This window comes from Zeus faber (genome assembly GCF_960531495.2).
Source record: "Zeus faber genome assembly, chromosome: 1".
NCBI lineage: Eukaryota > Metazoa > Chordata > Actinopteri > Zeiformes > Zeidae > Zeus > Zeus faber.
The window spans coordinates 4,456,609-4,481,778 of NC_137193.1; the positions used below are offsets into that span (position 1 = coordinate 4,456,609).

Consider the following 25,170-nt stretch of genomic DNA (forward strand, 5'->3'; position numbering starts at 1 on the left):
ACTTCCTCATGCCACTTGGTTCTATGCAGTGAAACTTCTACGCTTCAGCGTGCATCAAGCTGCTGTGACGGGTTGCAAAATAGCATGAAACTTGGTTGCAGTCATCTGAAGTGTTCATGCAACAGCCAATCAAAACGCTGATATCCCACCACATGACCACCTGCCCTCACGGACTTGTCAGGGAATGACCTCGCTGCTGACCAAGAGAAATGACCGACGAACAGTTATGGAGCCCAGAAAAAGAAATCACCCTGAGCCAAGATTTTCACCTTTGACACTAAAAACAATAGGGTCTTAAAAAAAAAAAAAGCTGAACCAATTTCGTCTCCTGTTGTTTGAAAAGTTGTGTCACCGTAAAGTAGCGTGAACCACGTGCAACTTGCAAGTCACAATCACCAACTTTCCTGTGGAGTTCCACCGTGTGACGCCGACCAAAAGGGTCTCAAAGCGACGCAGATGAGTAACAGTGACTGAGCAGAGGCGACTGAGAACAAACGATGGAGAATAGAGGACGTTAGAAAAGCGGAGGAACAGGACGCTGCAGCTGTGATGTTGTGAGGCCACGTGGACGAGACTTACTTTGAGCTCAGTTCTCTGCAGGAACATCAGGCGGTGGATTGAGTTTCTCAGAAAGCTCATAGCTGTTGTCTGAACCTGAGAGAGGAGCAACAGTCTGTTAGAGTGTGTGTGTGTGTCTGTGATGAACAGTATATTAAACTAGAACTTGTCAGGTGTACGGTCTAGTGGGAAGGAGCATTATTTAACATTAAAGTCTTTGCATTCACTGCTTTTCTGTTGAATCATCTGAGCCTCAATTTCTCCCACAAGACTTGGTGCAACAGGAAGTTAAATTAATATCACATTCCACTTACCAGGTGGTGGATGGTTTGCTGAAACAAAGGGTAAAAAAACAAAAAACGTTGATTAACATTAATTAATATGAGAATAACATTTTTTCCACTCCGCGTTCACTTTGAGAACCTCATCCCTTCCTTTCCTGCTTTCCAGAACAGAGACGATCACGACCTACGACTGACAAACTGAAATGAATCACTGAGGATTAAACGTGTGGCACGGTGGCGCAGTTCATTGCACTGCTGCCTCACAGCAAGAAGGGGCGCTGTTGGCACCGTGCTCCAGCGGGTTTTCTCCCAAATAGGAGCCTTTCTGTGTGGAGTTCGCATGTTCTCCCTGTGCTCACATGGGGTTTCCTCCACCTACCATCAGTAAGGACCCCCACCAAAAACATGCACCCATCATCGTCTGACCAGCGATGGACACCTGGTACCAGGTCAAATAAAGACTCTTAATATAAATGAATGTGGACAAAAGGTCAAGGCATTTGGCGTCATCCATATTGGAGGGGTTTCCTCCATATAACATGGGTAAGGACCCCCACCAAAAACATGGAAAAAGATCGTCGTCTGACCGGCGAGGGACGTTTGGAATTGGTCTCCAGGCGCGTTGCTGTCTGCTGCCCACTGCTCCTGGTGCTGCCCACAGAGGAACGCATTCGTAGCATGTATGTGTGTGTTGGTTGCTGTCACAACATGGGTGCATGTGTTGTGCTGTGTGATGAATAAAGATTCTTCTTCTTGAATGTGACTGATTTACACCCTGCATTCCACCAAAAGAACCTGAGTTAAATGATTCCTGTGAGAATTCCTTTCCATTCAGAGCTGAACTGAGTTACTTACTCAGTTCCGTGGGGGTTAAACGCAGAGGAACAGAGGAGCAGATGAACCATTTCACCGGCCACCATCCAAAGCATGTGCGTGTGTGCAAGCATGAGTTGTAGTGTTGTGTAACAAATAAAGACTGTTTCTTCTTCTAACTCGTCAAAAACGACTCTCACTGTTCCACTCAGACAGTTTCAAACAGAGTGGGGAGCCATGTTGTTCACATGTCCTTTACTTAGAACCTGTTCAAACACATGAACAGTAGATTTCAGTGAAGACACACACAAGGTGTTTGGCTCGGTGGCGTCTGGGGGCCCAGAGTCACTTGTCGCTCTCTAACTTGTGGGAGGAAGTGGCCCGCGGGGCGCCAGGTGCTGGAGGTCTGTTTCCAGCGTTTGATGCTCACCTCTCTCATTCTTCTTCTTCTTCTTGTACAGTGCGACTCCAGCGGCAACAAGGACCATGACGACAACAACAACAGCCGCCACGACGCCGACGGCCACGCCCACACTGGAGGCTTTAGCTTCAACAAAACATCAGGGAAGGAGGGTTAGAACACTCTGACACAAAGTCCTACATCAGCAGAAAGAAAAGTGACTTAATATTTGGTATTTAAAGTGTGTTTCACAACATTCTTCTCCTTCATTTATTAATGTGTTGTTTTTCAACCTTAATGTTTAGGAACAAGCCTGGTTTCCATCGGAGTCATTTAACAATTTCATGTTTTGCGTCATCACGTGTCGTTTCACGCTCAGGGTCACGTGATCTGACCGCGGTCGTCACGACAACGTAAATGCGATCGAAAACTCATTTCGGCCTCCGACAGATCGTGGGCGTAGCCGCACTCTCGCTCCGTCACTTCTCCAAAATGGAGTTGTTACCCGACCATTTGTCTTCCCGCAGGAGTGTCTGGATGACTTTAGGGAGGCTGAGCTGAAGAGGAGCTCAGGGCTCAGATGGAGGCTCAGGCTACTTTCCCAGCGACGCCTGATGTCACTACTCAGAGTCACATGTGGGGCGTGTCTCTCCTCCTCCGTCACTTCCCTCCCGCATCTCACCCCGGTTGCTCCTGATCCGCCCCGGCTCCAGCGGGGTGATGATGTCATCCCGGAGGCCGTGGAGCTGAAGCTTGCAGGCGTACCTCCCCCAGTCCTCGGGCCGCACCGACGCCAGGCTCAGCTCGGCACTGATCTGGAAGGTTCCGTCGGGGTTGGGGAGCAGCTCTCCGTGCTCCACCTCCTCATGGAGCTCCTCTCCGTCTCTGGTCCAGAACACCATCACTCTGTCAGGGTAGAAACCTGTAGCGTGGCAGGCGACCGGAGAGGAGGGGCTCTTCTGGAGGAGGGACACTGATGGAGGGACTGGGGGGGAGGAAAAAGAGAGGGAGGGAGATGGACGGTGAGGGAAGGTGGGCAGAGAGGGAGGGAATCGGGATTGATAGAGATAAAGAGGGAGGGATGGGGAGAGAGAATGGGGCAAGACAGAAAGAAAATGTGTAGAAAAAGAGAATTTAAAAGATTGTGGCTCTACATCAGGGCATGTGACTATATCGGGTCATGTGACTACATCAGGTCAGGGCACTTGTGAGAGAAAAATGCAGATGATAAATTCTTGAATGATGTTTCAAATGGTCTATATAGGACAATAGTTTTTTTCATATGTTACATAGCTCTTAAAATACATTGCCTTGGGGTTTTACTTCCAAGGGGGCATAGTCCTGTAAATAACAAGCTGACCAATCGTTCACAACTGTTTTAGTCGTTATCTCTGTTTTTCTAGCTCGTAAAAAGGCCACACTCATTGTATGCTTTCCTGGCACTGATAGTTCAATGCTTTTCTTTGTTAAAACATGTTCTCAGCTGTAACTAAAGGCAACAGTGAAACACATGGCTAGTCTCAGAATGGGACACAACCTTATGTCTCTAAAGGCCCCTTCAAGTGAAATAGAGCCAGACTGATCAAGACCACTGCTTTGAAGCAGCTCTAAATCTTTCTCTTTATTCTGCAGAATAAATGTCTTTAATACTCAGTTTGTTTTCCTGTAGCGGACAGATTAACCTCACCGACCACGCAGAAGCAATTCTCCAGCAGACTCTACCTGTTCTCTGCAGAGTGTTCTTCCCGTAGATCAAATACTTCTTCAGCCACCAAGTGCACTCCTCTCTTTGGTGGTACTTGATGTGTTTCAAATATATTTCCACGGTGTCCCATCTCTCTTTGGTGAAGAAAGCCTTTGGTGATGGACCAATCCATGACATTTTCTCCCAGTCAAACACTATCAAGTCTTCTCCATCGTAACCAAAAGGAGAAAAACTATCAACGGTGTCAGTCTCATCATCCCACTCACAGCCATATATGCTCTGAAAAGTGTGGAGACCTGAGAGAGAGAAGCAAACACGGTAGTAAACAGAGAGAGAGCCCTGCACGGTCCACTTCTCCTGGACACACACACACACACACACACACACAGTTTAGTCCGGCAAGTTAGTAGGTGAGCATTTTTTAGGATGTACTCCATTGTGTACTCTAGCACGATTTGATCAAATTTTCTATTTATTTCCATTTGAAAAGGCAGAAGCACCATTGAATTGTTGATCTGTTGTGTGATGTGTTTGTTTAAATGTGTGTGTGTGTGTGTGTGTGTGTGTGTGTGTGTGCATCAGCGACATCTAGTATGTGGGTGTGTGACAGTGTTAACATAAGTTGTTGATATAAAGAGTGTGTCTGTGTGTGTGTTACATGGGTGTGTGTGTGTGTGTGTGTGTGTGTGTGTGTGTGTGTGTGTGTGTGTGTGTGTGTGTGTGTGTGTGTGTGTGTGTGTGTGTGTGTGTGTGTCTCTTAATGAGTCAGAATCAGAATCTATAAAACAATTGAGGTAAATAAATAATAAACATACCTCCAGTTTGGTTAAAGTGCTTCTTCAAAACTTCAATGTAGTCTTTGAACATATGTTGGACATCCTTTAAACTTCCAGTCTGTCTCTCCCAGTATTGTGGCTCATCTGTTTTGACCTTGTCCATCCAGTCCTGTTTGGGTTGTGCTCTCTGGGTGTTGCTGTCATAGTAGTCAATCTGCAATTCATCAACCATCCCAACAGCCACAAACTCTGGGAAGTTTGGAACTCCAGAGGACGCCGTGAGGAAATACTTCAGTGAGTGCAACACTGTTGGAGGGACAGACAAGGTGACATCACATTTATATCAACTTTGTTGTTGACGTCAACGTTCCCTGTGGAGCCGAGTATTTTAAAGTTGATTTATTTATGTGGCCAATTCAACATTATTCAACAGGTTTGTAAAAATAAAAATGGCAGAATTATTTCTGAAAGGAAAATAAAACGTTGTTGTCGTAAAGAAACATGTTGAGAGGACAAGCTGTCCTGTCCTGAAACCCTCCCTGCTTTGATGATGGGATGGAAACGTCACACAAACACATTGAGCTTATTTTGACGCAGCTCAGTCATCTGTGGCATTAAAGTCTCTTTGTTCAAATTTTGGGCTTTTTCTTTTAAGATAAGATGAGAAGATAATATAGAAAAGTATTATAGGATGAAGAGTTACCATGGTAACTGACATCTTACACCAAAACAAAGTTCCATTTGTATCGTTTCAGCTCAAGAACAAGTGGAGTCGGCAAAAGCTGTGATGGGGCTTGATTTGAGGCGTCATGACAGTGACAGGTGCTTGATCATCTAGTTCAGCACTTTCAAGTGTTTTCCTTCATCTTTGAAGCATCTCGTCATTTCTTGAATGATCTCTTCAATCATCCATCTCACTGGCTTCAGCTGTCAACAGCTGTGAGCACAGCGCCCCCTGCGGCTGCACTTAGTATCGCAGCGACGCTCCAGATCCGCACATAATGAAAGTGAAAGGACTTTGCACTTTGTCCAAGAGACTTTCACACGAACAAGTTGAAATTTGATAAACGGGATAAAAGCGTCGATATAATAACAAGTGTAAAGGCTTTTGGTGTTGAGAGGGTGTAGTGATCAGGGTTGAAAGCCAGTTGGATGTGTTGGATGTGCAGTGTATACGCAGGCAGCTCAACACAGCCAGAGACACATGAACAACCAGACGAAGGAAGGAGAGATTTTCAGCAGGATCTTACCTGGAGATGCAACATCACACAAGACGAGCAACGAGAAGATAAACTGCTTCATTTTGAATCCTCCCAGCAACAGCTGCTCCTGTGGCACCTGTGACGTCCTGATAAACACTGAACTGATGCTGCTCCGAGGCTTCCTCGGTCTGACCAGTGTGGAAGCACTCACTCCCTTTAGGGAGGAGACATTAGGAATTCAAGGCGGCCGTGACGTCACCGGTTCCTAGGTGGAACGGATGGCTGAGGGTTGTTCCTTGAAAGGAAATGAACAGAAAGAAAGAAATGAAGAGAGAAAGAAAGAAAGAAAGAAAGACTGGATCCTCTCCATAGAAACAGTGCATTTGTACAGTATTCTGATGTGACTTGGTACGTTCAGTGCAGCTCTACAGTCACTCAAACTACTTTTCTGTCGTCTCCTCTGCATCCAAATGAAACAAGTCATGAATCCACACTGCGTTGCCTTCTACACTTTGGAGGCTTGTGCTCCTCCATGAGTGACTTTGTGCGTCGTGGTTGAAGATGTTGTTCAGTTGTTGAGGCTTCATCAATCCCTTCTGCAAACACATCTTCCTTCCAGGGAAATAATGAAAAGTATTGAGTTGAATCTGATGAACTGGGATCAGCTGAGTTCAACTTTATTACATTTCATTGCATATATGTATGAAAGTATATATATGTAAGTGACGAATAAAAATCTTGAATCTTGAATGACCTTTTCATTGAAGTCAACTTTGCTAATTTGGGAAAGTGACTTTAACACACACACAGACACACACACACACATACACTGTGCCACACCCCTTTTCAGATCGTTTACTGCCATTTTGTGTCTCCCTGCACTGTCCTGAAATGTCTCTTCCTTTTTCAACATTCAATGTTAATAATACTGATACTTTTAGCCTCCTGTCACTTCCTCCATTGGGCTGAAACAGAAACAAAAATATAAAAGAATATTCTTAAAAGTCTATTTCGTTTTTTTTATTCCCTATTCCATCTTTCACTTAATGTGTGAACAAGTTAAAACATTTTACTTAATTCTCAAATTGTTTTATTCTCTAAATATACCATGCGTTTAATTTCAACTTAAATCTCTGAATTTTGTTTATATTCTCGCAATACAATAATATTAACGTTTTAGTAACCGCCCTGATACTCTTCTATAGATAAGTCTCATGGAAAGTTCCAAAAAATTCAACGTTTGGAAAAACCACGCTCCATGAACCCCTGCTTCCTGTAAATGACACTTCTTGCCCAGATTAACGCATCAACTCTCTGCCCGCTCCGTGTTGCCACCCGTGGCCAGCCAATAGAATTCAAGGATGGAGTTATTGCAAGCGGTTTATTATAAATATTAAAGACAGGGATTGGAACTCCACTGGCAGATTAACTCTGTCTTGGAAAAATCGTAGTTGTATACAGAAACAATCCTTTTAATTTGAATTATCAAAGGTGTTCATATGACGGCTGAAAAGACTTTGGTAATTAGGAAGATTTTATTAAAAAGGAAGAATTCCAGAACAAGAGACAAAATAATTTGACCATATAAGTTGTTTTTGTCCATCCCAGTTTCCACTAATAAAATTGGAAATAGGAAATTGATTTTAATCATAAAAACAGATGATATACAATACTAAATATAAAGTATACTACTAACTACTGACAACAAATCATAACATTTTTTAAAAGCACCACATAAAGTATTCACATAAAAGGAAAAGCAAAACGGAACCGCTATTTTATTTCTTGCAATTGAATGATTGAGAGACACCTTTATACATTAGGAAACTATGATTTACACTTTCCTTCATTTTTCCTTTTTTTTAATTTTCCAAACCAAAAGTAAGTGCAATATGTTGTATATATTGTATATATTTTAATATTTTTACTATTGCCTGTGATTGGTAATGTGTTGTTAACGAATGAATGAATAACAAGCTGTTAATTCCCAGTTTAAAGGTGAGAAGTGAGGGCGTCTTTTCTTCACGTGGAACATATTTCAACCTAAAGACGGAGGAACAGCCACAACAAGGGAATAAACACACTTTTAATACATCATTTAAAAGGTTAAACGCAACATTAAACTCAAATCTAACCCAAAATATTCAGGCTTTAGTATATCAAATAACTCAACTGTCCAGCAAGAGATTGTGTTTTACAAAAACTGAAAAAGGGAAGTTTCTTTGTAAAGTACATTTTATACAAAAAGGCAATTTAATAAAAGATTATATAGAAATTCAAAAATATACCATGTATACTAATATATATATATATATATATATATATATATATATATATATATATATATATATAATATATACTCAATTTCATTTTTTTGGGGTCATCAAACAAACTTGAAAAAAAAAAGGTCGAGCGCTTTCCTTGTTGCTCTATGTTTCCAAAGCATCGACACAGAGGGAGCTGTTTGCTCTCTTTACAAACCTTCTCGTCGACCATGGATCAAGGTATTTCATGTTTTTCCAGACGCCCGTCTCTTCCTTGAAGGAATGCAGAAGGACGGCCTCTCACCACAAACTTCCTCATGCCACTTGGTTCTATGCAGTGAAACTTCTACGCTTCAGCGTGCATCAAGCCGCTGTGACGGGTTGCAAAATAGCGTGAAACTTGGTTGCAGTCATCTGAAGTGTTCATGCAACAGCCAATCAAAACGCTGATATCCCACCACATGACCACCTGCCCTCACGGACTTGTCAGGGAATGACCTCGCTGCTGACCAAGAGAAATGACCGACGGACAGTGATGGAGCCCAGAAAAAGAAATCACCCTGAGCCAAGATTTTCACGTTTGACACTAAAAACAATAGGGTCTTAAAAAAAATAAAAAGCTGAATCAACTTCGTCTCCTGTTGTTTGAAAAGTTGTGTCACCGTAAAGTAGCGTGAACCACGTGCAACTTGCAAGTCACAATCACCAACTTTCCTGTGGAGTTCCACCGTGTGACGCCGACCAAAAGGGTCTCAAAGCGACGCAGATGAGTAACAGTGACTGAGCAGAGGCGACTGAGAACAAACGATGGAGAATAGAGGACGTTAGAAAAGCGGAGGAACAGGACGCTGCAGCTGTGATGTTGTGAGGCCACGTGGACGAGACTTACTTTGAGTTCAGTTCTCTGCAGGAACATCAGGCGGTGGATTGAGTTTCTCAGAAAGCTCAGAGCTGTTGTCTGAACCTGAGAGAGGAGCAACAGTCTGTTAGAGTGTGTGTGTGTGTGTGTGATGAACAGTATATTCAACTAGAACTTGTCAGGTGTACGGTCTAGTGGGAAGGAGCATTATTTAACATTAAAGTCTTTGCATTCACTGCTTTTCTGTTGAATCATCTGAGCCTCAATTTCTCCCACAAGACTTGGTGCAACAGGAAGTTAAATTAATATCACATTCCACTTACCAGGTGGTGGATGGTTTGCTGAAACAAAGGGTAAAAAAACAAAAAACGTTGATTAACATTAATTAATATGTGAATAACATTTTTTCCAGTCTGCGTTCACTTTGAGAACCTCATCCCTTCCTTTCCTGCTTTCCAGAACAGAGACGATCAGATTCAACAAATCCAAAAGGATTTCATCGTCTCATGTTGTTTCTCTGCTTTCACTGTGGCTTGGTGAGTCCAAGTCTGAAACTAATAACAGTGAAATGTTATATTTCACCACCAGTCCTCCATACTAAATCGCAATATTGGTCTTAAAGAATCACAGTTCCATTATTTTACAGAATCGTTCAGCTCTAGTATGTACACACCAACCCGTCTTCGGCTTGTGGCACTTAAGTTATGCCACCGATTCAGTCGTAGCAAACAAATCTTTGAAATGACGGGAGTCAGAAGAGTCATTTGTTCATTTCCTTCACAATTCGATAACTGCTGCCAAGCTCACAGGTGTTCACTGAGTCCGAATCTAGATTTGTGCACGAAAAGAGCAGTGAGTCACGCACTGTGCCTCAAGCTGCCCAGAAATGAGCCCAACAAGCTCCTAAACTTTCCATTCAGTGAGTGGGCGAGAGAGAGAGAGAGAGAGAGAGAGAACCTACGACTGACAAACTGAAATTAATCACTGAGGATTAAATGTGTGGCACGGTGGCGCAGTGCATTGCACTGCTGCCTCACAGCAAGAAGGGGCGCTGTTGGCACCGTGCTCCAGAAGAAAGAAGAAACAGTCTTTATTTATTTATCACGCAACACACCACACTATAACACATGCTTGCACACACACACACATGCTTTGATGGTGCCGGTGTAATGGATTCTCTGCTTTTGACCCATCCTGGCTTGTCCTTCCTCCGGGGGCACAGCCAGGAGCAGTGGGCAGCGTACGTGGACGCGCCCGGGGACCAGGTGATAAGTGTCCATCGCTGGTCAGACGATGATGGGTGCATGTTTTTGAGGGGGGTCCTTACTGACGTGAGGTGGAGGAAACCCCATGTGAGCACGGGGAGAACATGCAAACTCCACACAGAAAGGCTCCTATTTGGGAGATAACCCACCGGAGCACGGTGCCAACAGCGCCCCAGGCGGGAATCGAACGCAGGACCTTCTTGCTGTGAGGCAGCAGTGCAGCGACTCCAGCGGGTTATCTCCCAAATAGGAGTCACATTCAAGGAGGCAATAGGAGCCTTTCTGTGTGGAGTTCGCATGTTCTCCCTGTGCTCACATGGGGTTTCCTCCACCTACCATCAGTAAGGACCCCCACCAAAAACATGCACCCATCATCGTCTGACCAGCGATGGACACCTGGTACCAGGTCAAATAAAGACTCTTAATATAAATGAATGTGGACAAAGGTCAAGGCCTTTGGCGTCATCCATATTGGAGGGGTTTCCTCCATATAACATGGGTCAGGACCCCCACCAAAAACATGGAAAAAGATCTTCGTCTGACCGGCGAGGGACGTTTGGAATTGGTCTCCAGGCGCGTTGCTGTCTGCTGCCCACTGCTCCTGGTGCTGCCCACAGAGGAACGCATTCGTAGCATGTATGTGTGTGTTGGTTGCTGTCACAACATGGGTGCATGTGTTGTGCTGTGTGATGAATAAAGATTCTTCTTCTTGAATGTGACTGATTTACACCCTGCATTCCACCAAAAGAACCTGAGTTAAATGATTCCTATGAGAATTCCTTTCCATTCAGAGCTGAACTGAGTGAGTAACTCCTCAAAAACGACTCTCACTGTTCCACTCAGACAGTTTCAAACAGAGTGGGGAGCGATGTTGTTCACATGTCCTTTTCTTAGAACCTGTTCAAACACATGAACAGTAGATTTCAGTGAAGACACAGACAAGGTGTTTGGCTCGGTGGCGTCTGGGGGCCCAGAGTCACTTGTCTCTCTCTAACTTGTGGGAGGAAGTGGTCCGCGGGGCGCCAGGTGCTGGAGGTCTGTTTCCAGCGTTTGATGCTCACCTCTCTCATTCTTCTTCTTCTTGTACAGTGCGACTCCAGCGGCAACAAGGACCATGACGACAACAACAACAGCCGCCACGACGCCGATGGCCACGCCCACACTGGAGGCTTTAGCTTCAACAAAACATCAGGGAAGGAGGTTAGAACACTCTGACACAAAGTCCTACATCAGCAGAAAGAAAAGTGACTTTATATTTGGTATTTAAAGTGTGTTTCACAACATTCTTCTCCTTCATTTATTAATGTGTTGCTTTCAACCTTAATGTTTAGGAACAAGCCTGGTTTCCATCTGAGTCATTTAACAATTTCATGTTTTGCGTCATCACATGTCGTTCCACGCTCAGGGTAATGTGATCTGACCGTGGTCGTCACGACAACGTAAATGTGATTTAAAACTCATTTCGGCCTCCGACAGATCGTGGGCGTAGCCGCACTATCGCTCCATCACTTCTCCAAAATGGAGTCGTTACTCGACCATTTGTCTTCCCGCAGGAGTGTCTGGATGACTTTAGGGAGGCTGAGCTGAAGAGGAGCTCAGGGCTCAGTTGGAGGCTCAGGCTACTTTCCCAGCGACGCCTGATGTCACTACTCAGAGTCACATGTGGGGCGTGTCTCTCCTCCTCCGTCACTTCCCTCCCGCATCTCACCCCGGTTGCTCCTGATCCGCCCCGGCTCCAGCGGGGTGATGATGTCATCCCGGAGGCCGTGGAGCTGAAGCTTGCAGGCGTACCTCCCCCAGTCCTCGGGCCGCACCGACGCCAGGCTCAGCTCGGCACTGATCTGGAAGGTTCCGTCGGGGTTGGGGAGCAGCTCTCCGTGCTCCACCTCCTCATGGAGCTCCTCTCTGTCTCTGCTCCAGAACACCATCACTCTGTCAGGGTAGAAACCTGTAGCGTGGCAGGCGACCGGAGAGGAGGGGCTCTTCTGGAGGAGGGACACTGATGGAGGGACTGGGCGGGAGGGATAGAAAAAGAGAGGGAGGGAGATGGAGGAAGGATATGGAGGGTAAGGGAAGAGGAATTGATAGAGAGATAAAGAGGGAGGGTGTTACAAACGGGGCTAGGACGGACCCAAACACACGTCATAGAGACGGGAGGCAGACCGGGTAAACGAAGGATGTTTATTTGACGACGCAGTGGAGGTGACCGGAGAGATCGGGTAAGAATGGAGCAGGGCAGGACAGGGATGATGACGAGCGGGAAGGAGGGGTCCAGGATACGGGTGGAGAGAAAGGGAACAGGGCTGGAAGGACAGACTTGATTGAGGAGAGGAGACAACAGGTTAGGGCAAGACGAACACAAGGAGACATAAGCTGGGAACTAAGAACTTGGAAGCAGCCTGGAGCAGTACAAACTTTGGTAAGTTAGCGACCGTCTGGCCATGGGTGACTGGGGAGCTGGAGAATAAATACTGCATTGATGAAAAAGGTAATAGATCCCAGGTGTGTGGAATTGGCCGAAGTGGCGCTGGGCCGTGGGCTTAACGGAGGGATGGGGAGAGAGAATGGAGCAAGATGGAGAGAAAATATGTAGAAAAATGTCTTGGGTGATCAGATCACAGGTGGACAGCTCTAAGTACGTCTGTTTACACCTGGCATTAGATTGCGTCTCAAGTCAACACTAGTGATCGGATCTCACTTCCCTGCTCCATGCAAAAACACACGTAATTCCTGTCACAGACATCATTTCCATCTGCAAAGACCTTGGTGCGAAGGCAAAATCAAAACAATGCAGACTGGGTCTATTCCTTGTTCACGTTTACAGGTTCTCCTCACTTAACGACCCAGTTCCGTTCCTAGGACCTGGTCTTTAAGTGAATTGGTCGATAAACAAGGACCCGTGTTATTTCATGTAAAGGGGGCGTGGCCATTGGGAACGCGAGTGTAGGGAATACTGACAGACTGCGAGAACGAGACTGAGAACGGCGATGCGCGATGAGAAGCTTGACGCTGAGACGCTGTGCACGCACGCCGCGGTCTCTCCAACAATCTTGCGACGATGATGAGATTCTTTGCTTTGCTCAGCTGCACTTCTTCACCGCTTCATGTCCAGTTTGAGTGCTCAACCGCAGTCAGAGAACGGCTGTGAGATATCCAAGGAGTCGTCTGGATGATGGTCATGACGGGAGATCCAGAAGGGCCAACACGAGATCTAGAACAAATTTAGGTGAGGACCTACTGATTGTGCCCATTAGGTATGATCGTAGGAAAAAGCTTTGAGTAAGCTTATATATTGTATCAATCTAGACCATCGTTGAAGAAGCCCCCCCCCCCCCCCCCAGAGAGACATATTGCCAGCCGCGTGCCGCTCATGCTAGGAAGGGCAGCGGATATATTGGTCTGGGACCGCGGGTTAAGTGGCCAATTTTGCAATTTGCAATTATTATTATTATTTTTTAATCAATAATCGTCGACACTATTGAATATATAATTATTAAACTATAGGTATATTGATTACTCTTGACCCCTCTGTAGCAAAGCCCTGAGGAGAAGAAAGTAGAATAGTACTCTTGTTCGCTCTGTAGCAAAGCTTTGAGGGTTGGTGAGGAACATCTGGCGTTGATGTAATAAAATAAAATCAATTAATAACTAAAGCAAAATTGATAATAATAATAAGTAAAGCCACCTGTTGGTCGTGCGTTGTATTGGGACACAGGTTAGGAAATAAAGACAACACTCTCAAGTGATTCAAAAAATATAAATAAAAATACTAATAAATTAAATAAAACATATAGCTTAGCTATATGTTTTATTTGTGACCGCCTGGCGGATGGATCACTCTGGAGCATGTATGGATGAGATGAGTTCAGAGAGATTTTATCAGTGTCTTAGGGTATGTTTCGCTACCTAGCTGATAAAAATTGGAATGAAACGATCGAATGCATAAACGCGAGATAAGCGTGGTATTTGTGTTGTACATAACAAGTCAAAGTAGTTTTACACATGAGTCCTTGGTGTAAAAGTAGCATTATAATGTGAATATCTGGTAGGATTGCTGGGAAGACTTTATGCACTTATCCAGTTTGGCCAACATCAAGCTGAATTACTTGGGACATTTTCTGAACAACGAACAAAGTTCTGTTATGTGAAATGAAAAGCAAGCATTGACTCCTGCTGCTCCTCCCCTCCACTGACGAACATGAAGTGTTTGGCCTCCAAGTACACTGAACGCACAATTGAAAAAAGGTGTTGTGCACAGTTGAGGAGCCGAAGCAACACGTCATTGCGACATTGCAGAAGACAAAACATCATACTAAATGACTGTAATCAGAATGTTTTTCTACTCCAACTGAGAGCTGTGGAATGATTGATCACCTTGAGTCCTGCTGGAAATAGCACCTGTGTGATCAGCATGGAGGTTGCTTCTGTATGTGTTCACAGTCATTAATTTATGAATCTGTTGATAGTACACAGATTATTAAATGTTCCCTTAGTAAAACTACATTATAGTTAGAATATAGTCAAATTTAATAATTTTCCAAAGTTTAGGAAAAGGTTTGAATAGTAAGTAAATTAAAATTTTAAGTAGAAACAGAATTAGGCATAGATTATACACGAAAGTGATTGCCTCATTGATTTGCAAATAATATTTGAGCCGTTGAGACATTGAGATGTTGAAACGTGAAGATGATTTTCTAATTAGGTTTATCCTTACTTATAGAATGTGTTAGTCATGTTTTTTGTTATTATTAAGTGATAACAATTGCTTAATCTGCAGAGCATTATGTATTTTCGGAGTCTCTCCATGTTCGTCTATTTCATAATTTGATTCATGATTTTTGTTTTCTAGTTAGAATTGTAAAATGGCTTCACACGGTTTCAAGAGGTTTATTTGTCACATACATATACATTATTTAATACATATATCAAGTGAAATGTCTTTGCAACGCACCCGGAGGTAAGGACTGTCAATGCTGAACTCATCAGGGGTAAATAAATAAATAAGGTAAATAAATGTCTTTAATACAGTTTGTTTTTCCTGTAGCGGACAGATTAACCTCACCGACCACCGCAGGAGCAATTCTCCAGCAGACTCTACCTGTTCTCTGCAGAGTGTTCTTCCCGTAGGTCAAATACTTCTTCAGCCACCAAGTGCACTCCTCTCTTTGGTGGTACTTGATGTGTTTCAAATATATTTCCACGGTGTCCCATCTCTCTTTGGTGAAGAAAGCCTTTGGTGATGGACCAATCCATGACATTGTCTCCCAGTCAAACACTATCAAGTCTTCTCCATCGTAACCAAAATGAGAAAAACTATCAACGGTGTCAGTCTCATCATCCCACTCACAGCCATATATGCTCTGAAAAGTGTGGAGACCTGAGAGAGAGAAGCAAACACGGTAGTAAACAGAGAGAGAGCCCTGCACGGTCCAACTCTCCTGGACACACACACACACACATTAGCACACAATTTAGTACGGAAAGTTAGTAGGTGAGCATTTTTTAGGATGTACTCCATTGTGTACTCTAGCACGATTTGATCAAATTTTCTATTTATTTCGATTTGAGGCAGAAGCACCATTGAATTGTTGATCTGTTTATTGTTGTGTGATGTAAACATTTAATGAGCGACATCTAGTGTGTTTGTGTGTGTGTGGCAGTGTTAACATCAGTTATTGATATAAAGAGTGTGTTTACATGGGTGTGTGTGTGTGTTTTAATGAGTCAGAATCAGAATCGATAAAACAATTTAGAGGTAAATAAATAATAAACATACCTCCAGTTTGGTTAAAGTGCTTCTTCAAAACGTCAATGTAGTCTTTGAACATATGTTGGACATCCTTTAAGATTCCAGTGTTCCTCTCCCAGTATTGTGGATCATCTGCTGTAACTTTGTCCATCCAGTCCTGTTTGGGTATAACTCTCTGGGTGTTGCTGTCATAGTGAGTTATTTTAACATCGTCAACCATCCCAACAGACACAAACTCTGGGAAGTTTGGAACTCCAGAGGACGCCGTGTGGAAATACTTCAGTGAGTGCAACACTGTTGGAGGGACAGACAAGGTGACATCACATTTATATCAACTTTGTTCTTTACATCAACGTTCCCTGTAAAGCTTTATTTATTTATGTGGCAAATTAAACATTATTAAACGGTTTTGTAAAAACTATAAGTGGCAGAATTTGTCTTTTCAGCCTAGTCCAGATGTGGCGACTGAAATCAAGACCATGTTAAAAGCAACCACATCATCATTCAGGTTACAGTAATGTTTGAACGAAAACAGAAATGTCACAGAAACACATTGATGCAGCTTCATCATCTGTGGCATTAAAGTCTCTTTATTCAAATTTGGGATTTTTCTTTTAAAATAAGACTTGAAATAAAATGAGAAGATAATGTAGAAAAGTGGACAGAAAAGTATTATATAATGAAGAATTACCATGGTAACTGACATCTTACACCAAAACAAAGTTCAATTTGTACTGTTTCAGCTCAAGAACAAGTGGACTCATCTAGTTCAGCACTTTCAAGTGTTTTCCTTCATCTTTGAAGCATCTCGTCATTTCTTGAATGATCTCTTCAATCATCCATCTCACTGGCTTCAGCTGTCAACAGCTGTGAGCACAGCGCCCCCTGCGGCTGCACTTAGTATCGCAACGACGCTCCAGATCCGCACATAATGAAAGTGAAAGGACTTTGCACTTTGTCCAAGAGACTTTCACACGAACAAGTTGAAATTTGATAAACGGGATAAAAGCGTCGATATAATAACAAGTGTAAAGGCTTTTGGTGTTGAGAGGGTGTAGTGATCAGGGTTGAAAGCCAGTTGGATGTGTTGGATGTGCAGTGTATACGCAGGCAGCTCAACACAGCCAGAGACACATGAACAACCAGACGAAGGAAGGAGAGATTTTCAGCAGGATCTTACCTGGAGATGCAACATCACACAAGACGAGCAAGGAGAAGATAAACTGCTTCATTTTGAATCCTCCCAGCAACAGCTGCTCCTGTGGCACCTGTGACGTCCTGATAAACACTGAACTGATGCTGCTCCGAGGCTTCCTCGGTCTGACCAGTGTGGAAGCGCTCACCCCCTTTAGGGAGGAGACATTAGGAATTCAAGGCGGCCGTGACGTCACCGGTTCCTAGGTGGAACGGATGGCTGAGGGTTGTTCCTTGAAAGGAAATGAACAGAAAGAAAGAAATGAAGAGAGAAATAAAGAAAGAAAGAAAGAAAGAAAGAAATGAAGATAGAAATAAAGAAAGACTGGATCCTCTCCATAGAAACAGTGCATTTGTACAGTATTCTGATGTGACTTGGTACGTTCAGTGCAGCTCTACAGTCACTCAAACTACTTTTCTGTCGTCTCCTCTGCATCCAAATGAAACAACAAGTCATGAATCCACACTGCGTTGCCTTCTACACTTTGGAGGCTTGTGCTCCTCCATGAGTGACTTTGTGCGTCGTGGTTGAAGATGTTGTTCAGTTGTTGAGGCTTCATCAATCCCTTCTGCAAACACATCTTCCTTCCAGGGAAATAATGAAAAGTATTGAGTTGAATCTGATGAACTGGGATCAGCTGAGTTCAACTTTATTACATTTCATTGCATATATGTATGAAAGTATATATATGTAAGTGACGAATAAAAATCTTGAATCTTGAATGACCTTTTCATTGAAGTCAACTTTGCTAATTTGGGAAAGTGACTTTAACACACACACAGACACACACACACACATACACTGTGCCACACCCCTTTTCAGATCGTTTACTGCCATTTTGTGTCTCCCTGCACTGTCCTGAAATGTCTCTTCCTTTTTCAACATTCAATGTTAATAATACTGATACTTTTAGCCTCCTGTCACTTCCTCCATTGGGCTGAAACAGAAACAAAAATATAAAAGAATATTCTTAAAAGTCTATTTCGTTTTTTTTATTCCCTATTCCATCTTTCATTTAATGTGTGAACAAGTTAAAACATTTTACTTAATTCTCAAATTGTTTTATTCTCTAAATATACCATGCGTTTAATTTCAACTTAAATCTCTGAATTTTGTTTATATTCTCGCAATACAATAATATTAACGTTTTAGTAACCGCCCTGATACTCTTCTATAGATAAGTCTCATGGAAAGTTCCAAAAAATTTAACTTTTGGAAAAACCACGCTCCATGAACCCCTGCTTCCTGTAAATGACACTTCTTGCCCAGATTAACGCATCAACTCTCTGCCCGCTCCGTGTTGCCACCCGTGGCCAGCCAATAGATTTCAAGGATGGAGTTATTGCAAGCGGTTTATTATAAATATTAAAGACAGGGATTGGAACTCCACTGGCAGATTAACTCTGTCTTGGAAAAATCGTAGTTGTATATAGAGACAATCCTTTTAATTTGAATTATCAAAGGTGTTCATATGACGGCTGAAAAGACTTTGGTAATTAGGAAGATTTTATTAAAAAGGAAGAATTCCAGAACAAGAGACAAAATAATTTGACCATATAAGTTGTTTTTGTCCATCCCAGTTTCCACTAATAAAATTGGAAATAGGAAATTGATTTTAATCATAAAAACAGATGATATACAATACAAAATATAAAGTATACTACTAACTACTGACAACAAATCATAACATTTTTTAAAAGCACCACATAAAGTATTCACATAAAAGGAAAAGCAAAACGGAACCGCTATTTTATTTCTTGCAATTGAATGATTGAGAGACACCTTTATACATTAGGAAACTATGATTTACACTTTCCTTCATTTTTCCTTTTTTTAATTTTCCAAACCAAAAGTAAGTGCAATATGTTGTATATATTGTATATATTTTAATATTTTTACTATTGCCTGTGATTGGTAATGTGTTGTTAACGAATGAATGAATAACAAGCTGTTAATTCCCAGTTTAAAGGTGAGAAGTGAGGGTGTCTTTTCTTCACGTGGAACATATTTCAACCTAAAGACGGAGGAACAGCCACAACAAGGGAATAAACACACTTTTAATACATCATTTAAAAGGTTAAACGCAACATTAAACTCAAATCTAACCCAAAATATTCAGGCTTTAGTATATCAAATAACTCAACTGTCCAGCAAGAGATTGTGTTTTACAAAAACTGAAAAAGGGAAGTTTCTTTGTAAAGTACATTTTATACAAAAAGGCAATTTAATAAAAGATTATATAGAAATTCAAAAATATACCATGTATACTAATATATATATATATATAATATATACTCAATTTCATTTTTTTGGGGTCATCAAACAAACTTGAAAAAAAAAAGGTCGAGCGCTTTCCTTGTTGCTCTATGTTTCCAAAGCATCGACACAGAGAGAGCTGTTTGCTCTCTTTACAAACCTTCTCGTCGACCATGGATCAAGGTATTTCATGTTTTTCCAGACGCCCGTGTCTTCCTTGAAGGAATGCAGAAGGACGGCCTCTCACCACAAACTTCCTCATGCCACTTGGTTCTATGCAGTGAAACTTCTACGCTTCAGCGTGCATCAAGCCGCTGTGACGGGTTGCAAAATAGCATGAAACTTGGTTGCAGTCATCTGAAGTGTTCATGCAACAGCCAATCAAAACGCTGATATCCCACCTCATGACCACCTGCCCTCACGGACTTGTCAGGGAATGACCTCGCTGCTGACCAAGAGAAATGACCGACGAACAGTGATGGAGCCCAGAAAAAAAAATCACCCTGAGCCAAGATTTTCACCTTTGACACTAAAAACAATAGGGTCTTAAAAAAAATAAAAAGCTGAATCAACTTCGTCTCCTGTTGTTTGAAAAGTTGTGTCACCGTAAAGTAGCGTGAACCACGTGCAACTTGCAAGTCACAATAACCAACTTTCCTGTGGAGTTCCACCGTGTGACGCCGACCAAAAGGGTTTCAAAGCGACGCAGATGAGTAACAGTGACTGAGCAGAGGCGACTGAGAACAAACGATGGAGAATAGAGGACGTTAGAAAAGCGGAGGAACAGGACGCTGCAGCTGTGATGTTGTGAGGCCACGTGGACGAGACTGACTTTGAGCTCAGTTCTCTGCAGGAACATCAGGCGGTGGATTGAGTTTCTCAGAAAGCTCAGAGCTGTTGTCTGAACCTGAGAGAGGAGCAACAGTCTGTTAGAGTGTGTGTGTGTGTCTGTGATGAACAGTATATTCAACTAGAACTTGTCAGGTGTACGGTCTAGTGGGAAGGAGCATTATTTAACATTAAAGTCTTTGCATTCACTGCTTTTCTGTTGAATCATCTGAGCCTCAATTTCTCCCACAAGACTTGGTGCAACAGGAAGTTAAATTAATATCACATTCCACTTACCAGGTGGTGGATGGTTTGCTGAAACAAAGGGTAAAAAAACAAAAAACGTTGATTAACATTAATTAATATGTGAATAACATTTTTTCCAGTCTGCGTTCACTTTGAGAACCTCATCCCTTCCTTTCCTGCTTTCCAGAACAGAGACGATCAGATTCAACAAATCCAAAAGGATTTCATCGTCTCATGTTGTTTCTCTGCTTTCACTGTGGCTTGGTGAGTCCAAGTCTGAAACTAATAACAGTGAAATGTTATATTTCACCACCAGTCCTCCATACCAAATCGCAATATTGGTCTTAAAGAATCGCAGTTCCATTATTTTACAGAATCGTTCAGCTCTAGTATGTACACACCAACCCGTCTTCGGCTTGTGGCACTTAAGTTATGCCACCGATTCAGTCGTAGCAAACAAATCTTTGAAATGACGGGAGTCAGAAGAGTCATTTGTTCATTTCCTTCACAATTCGATAACTGCTGCCAAGCTCACAGGTGTTCACTGAGTCCGAATCTAGATTTGTGCACGAAAAGAGCAGTGAGTCACGCACTGTGCCTCAAGCTGCCCAGAAATGAGCCCAACAAGCTCCTAAAGTTTCCATTCAGTGAGTGGGCGAGAGAGAGAGAGAGAGAGAGAGAGAGAACCTACGACTGACAAACTGAAATGAATCACTGAGGATTAAATGTGTGGCACGGTGGCGCAGTTCATTGCACTGCTGCCTCACAGCAAGAAGGGGCGCTGTTGGCACCGTGCTCCGGCGGGTTATCTCCCAAATAGGAGCCTTTCTGTGTGGAGTTTGCATGTTCTCCCCGTGCTCACATGGGGTTTCCTCCACCTCCCATCAGTAAGGACCCCCACCAAAAACATGCACACATCATCGTCTGACCAGCGATGGACACCTGGTACCAGGTCAAAAAAAGACTCTTAATATAAATGAATGTGGACAAAAGGTCAAGGCATTTGGCGTCATCCATATTGGAGGGGTTTCCTCCATATAACATGGGTAAGGACCCCCACCAAAAACATGGAAAAAGATCGTCGTCTGACTGGCGAGGGACGTTTGGAATTGGTCTCCAGGCGCGTTGCTGTCTGCTGCCCACTGCTCCTGGTGCTGCCCACAGAGGAACGCATTCGTAGCATGTATGTGTGTGTTGGTTGCTGTCACAACATGGGTGCATGTGTTGTGCTGTGTGATGAATAAAGATTCTTCTTCTTGAAGGTGACTGATTTACACCCTGCATTCCACCAAAAGAACCTGAGTTAAATGATTCCTGTGAGAATTCCTTTCCATTCAGAGCTGAACTGAGTAAGTAACTCGTCTAAACCGACTCTCACTGTTCCACTCAGACGCTTTCAAACAGAGTGGGGAGCCATGTTGTTCACATGTCCTTTACTTAGAACAACAACACATGAACAGTAGATTTCAGTGAAGACACAGACAAGGTGTTTGGCTCGGTGGCGTCTGGGGGCCCAGAGTCACTTGTCTCTCTCTAACTTGTGGGAGGAAGTGGTCCGCGGGGCGCCAGGTGCTGGAGGTCTGTTTCCAGCGTTTGATGCTCACCTCTCTCATTCTTCTTCTTCTTGTACAGTGCGACTCCAGCAGCAACAAGGACCATGACGACAACAACAACAGCCGCCACGACGCCGACGGCCACGCCCACACTGGAGGCTTTAGCTTCAACAAAACATCAGGGAAGGAGGGTTAGAACACTCTGACACAAAGTCCTACATCAGCAGAAAGAAAAGTGACTTTATATTTGGTATTTAAAGTGTGTTTCACAACATTCTTCTCCTTCATTTATTAATGTGTTGCTTTCAACCTTAATGTTTAGGAACAAGCCTGGTTTCCATCTGAGTCATTTAACAATTTAATGTTTTGTGTCATCACGTGTCGTTTCACACTCAGGGTCACGTGATCTGACCGCGGTCGTCACGACAACGTAAATGCGATCGAAAACTCATTTCGGCCTCCGACAGATCGTGGGCGTAGCCGCACTCTCGCTCCGTCACTTCTCCAAAATGGAGTTGTTACTCGACCATTTGTCTTCCCGCAGGAGTGTCTGGATGACTTTAGGGAGGCTGAGCTGAAGAGGGGCTCAGGGCTCAGATGGAGGCTCAGGCTACTTTCCCAGTGACGCCTGATGTCACTACTCAGAGTCACATGTGGGGCGTGTCTCTCCTCCTCCGTCACTTCCCTCCCGCATCTCACCCCGGTTGCTCCTGATCCGCCCCGGCTCCAGCGGGGTGATGATGTCATCCCGGAGGCCGTGGAGCTGAAGCACGCAGGCGTACCTCCCCCAGTCCTCGGGCCGCACCGACGCCAGGCTCAGCTCGGCACTGATCTGGAAGGTTCCGTCGGGGTTGGGGAGCAGCTCTCCGTGCTCCACCTCCTCATGGAGCTCCTCTCCGTCTCTGGTCCAGAACACCATCACTCTGTCAGGGTAGAAACCTGTAGCGTGGCAGGCGACCGGAGAGGAGGGGCTCTTCTGGAGGAGGGACACAGATGGAGGGACTGGGGGGGAGGAAAAAGAGAGGGAGGGAGATGGACGGTGAGGGAAGGTGGGCAGAGAGGGAGGGAATCGGGATTGATAGAGATAAAGAGGGAGGGATGGGGAGAGAGAATGGGGCAAGACAGAAAGAAAATGTGTAGAAAAAGAGAAATTAAAAGATTGTGGCTCTACATCAGGTCATGTGACTCTATATCGGGTCATGTGACTACATCAGGTCAGGGCACTTGTGAGAGAAAAATGCAGATGATAAATTCTTGAATGATGTTTCAAATGGTCTATATAGGACAATAGTTTTTTTCGTATGTTACATAGCTCTTAAAATACATTGCCTTAGGGTTTTACTTCCAAGGGGGCATAGTCCTGTAAATAACAAGCTGACCAATCGTTCACAACTGTTTTAGTCGTTATCTCTGTTTTTCTAGCTCGTAAAAAGGCCACACTCATTGTATGCTTTCCTGGCACTGATAGTGTTCAATGCTTTTCTTTGTTAAAACATGTTCTCAGCTGTAACTGAAGGCAACAGTGAAACACATGGCTAGTCTCAGAATGGGACACAACCTCATGTCTCTAAAGGCCCCTTCAAGTGAAATAGAGCCAGACTGATCAAGACCACTGCTTTGAAGCAGCTCTAAATCTTTCTCTTTATTCTGCAGAATAAATATCTTTAATACTCATTTTGTTTTCCTGTAGCGGACAGATTAACCTCACCGACCACCGTAGGAGCAATTCTCCAGCAGACTCTACCTGTTCTCTGCAGAGTGTTCTCCCCGTAGATCAAATACTTCTTCAGCCACCAAGTGCACTCCTCTCTTTGGTGGTACTTGATGTGTTTCAAATATATTTCCACGGTGTCCCATCTCTCTTTGGTGAAGAAAGCCTTTGGTGATGGACCAATCCATGACATTGTCTCCCAGTCAAACACTATCAAGTCTTCTCCATCGTAACCAAAATGAGAAAAACTATCAACGGTGTCAGTCTCATCATCCCACTCACAGCCATATATGCTCTGAAAAGTGTGGAGACCTGAGAGAGAGAAGCAGACACTGTAGTAAACAGAGAGAGAGCCCTGCACGGTCCACTTCTCCTGGACACACACACACACACACGCACACACAGTTTAGTCCGGCAAGTTAGTAGGTGAGCATTTTTTAGGATGTACTCCATTGTGTACTCTAGCACAATTTGATCAAATTTTCTATTTATTTCCATTTGAAAAGGCAGAAGCACCATTGAATTGTTGATCTGTTGTGTGATGTGTTTGTTTAAATGTGTGTGTGTGTGTGTGTGTGTGTGTGTGTGTGCATCAGCGACATCTAGTATGTGGGTGTGTGACAGTGTTAACATAAGTTGTTGATATAAAGAGTGTGTCTGTGTGTGTGTGTTACATGGGTGTGTGTGTGTGTGTGTGTGTGTGTGTGTGTGTGTGTGTGTGTGTGTGTGTGTGTGTGTGTGTGTGTCTCTTAATGAGTCAGAATCAGAATCTATAAAACAATTGAGGTAAATAAATAATAAACATACCTCCAGTTTGGTTAAAGTGCTTCTTCAAAACTTCAATGTAGTCTTTGAACATATGTTGGACATCCTTTAAGTTTCCAGTCTCTCTCTCCCAGTATTGTGGATCATCTGTTTTGACCTTGTCCATCCAGTCCTGTTTGGGTTGTGCTCTCTGGGTGTTGCTGTCATAGTAGTCAATCTGCAATTCATCAACCATCCCAACAGCCACAAACTCTGGGAAGTTTGGAACTCCAGAGGACGCCGTGAGGAAATACTTCAGTGAGTGCAACACTGTTGGAGGGACAGACAAGGTGACATCACATTTATATCAACTTTGTTGTTGACGTCAACGTTCCCTGTGGAGCCGAGTATTTTAAAGTTGATTTATTTATGTGGCCAATTCAACATTATTCAACAGGTTTGTAAAAATAAAAATGGCAGAATTATTTCTGAAAGGAAAATAAAACGTTGTTGTCGTAAAGAAACATGTTGAGAGGACAAGCTGTCCTGTCCTGAAACCCTCCCTGCTTTGATGATGGGATGGAAACGTCACACAAACACATTGAGCTTTTTTTGACGCAGCTCAGTCATCTGTGGCATTAAAGTCTCTTTGTTCAAATTTTGGGCTTTTTCTTTTAAGATAAGATGAGAAGATAATATAGAAAAGTATTATAGGATGAAGAGTTACCATGGTAACTGACATCTTACACCAAAACAAAGTTC

At 43.3% G+C, this 25,170-nt stretch overlaps 2 protein-coding genes across 2 annotated transcripts; both read right to left on the reverse strand.

Moving 5' to 3' along the window:
• Positions 1 to 579: 579 nt before the first annotated feature.
• On the reverse strand, positions 580 to 17,180 carry LOC307242198 (uncharacterized protein). The gene is made up of 11 exons (XM_080016543.1): positions 17,056 to 17,180; positions 15,903 to 16,169; positions 15,225 to 15,503; positions 11,835 to 12,137; positions 11,188 to 11,301; positions 4,576 to 4,842; positions 3,778 to 4,056; positions 2,738 to 3,040; positions 2,086 to 2,202; positions 873 to 890; positions 580 to 654 (listed from the first exon to the last, which is right to left on the reverse strand). Exons 1-11 carry the CDS (start codon positions 17,105 to 17,107, stop codon positions 587 to 589), a joined length of 2,067 nt encoding a protein of 688 aa, XP_079872669.1. The 5' UTR covers positions 17,108 to 17,180; the 3' UTR covers positions 580 to 586.
• Positions 17,181 to 20,888: 3,708 nt separating this feature from the next.
• Positions 20,889 to 24,748, reverse strand: LOC307242204 (major histocompatibility complex class I-related gene protein-like; the record flags this gene model as incomplete). Its single annotated transcript, XM_080016558.1, has 5 exons — positions 20,889 to 20,956; positions 22,005 to 22,118; positions 22,653 to 22,955; positions 23,698 to 23,959; positions 24,587 to 24,748. Coding segments are annotated over 5 exons (909 nt in total), but the record flags the coding sequence as incomplete, so codon positions are not given.
• Between the last annotated feature and the right edge of the window lie 422 nt (positions 24,749 to 25,170).

Coding starts and splice junctions, on each gene's coding strand:
- LOC307242198 (XM_080016543.1), bottom strand. CDS start 17,107: ATGAAGCAGTTTATCTTCTCCTTGCTCGTCTTGTGTGATGTTGCATCT. Junction 15,504..15,902: donor GCACTTTAACCAAACTGGAG/GTATGTTTATTA, acceptor TCTCTCTCTCAG/GTCTCCACACTTTTCAGAGC. Junction 12,138..15,224: donor GAACACTCTGCAGAGAACAG/GTAGAGTCTGCT, acceptor CCTCCCGCCCAG/TCCCTCCATCAGTGTCCCTC.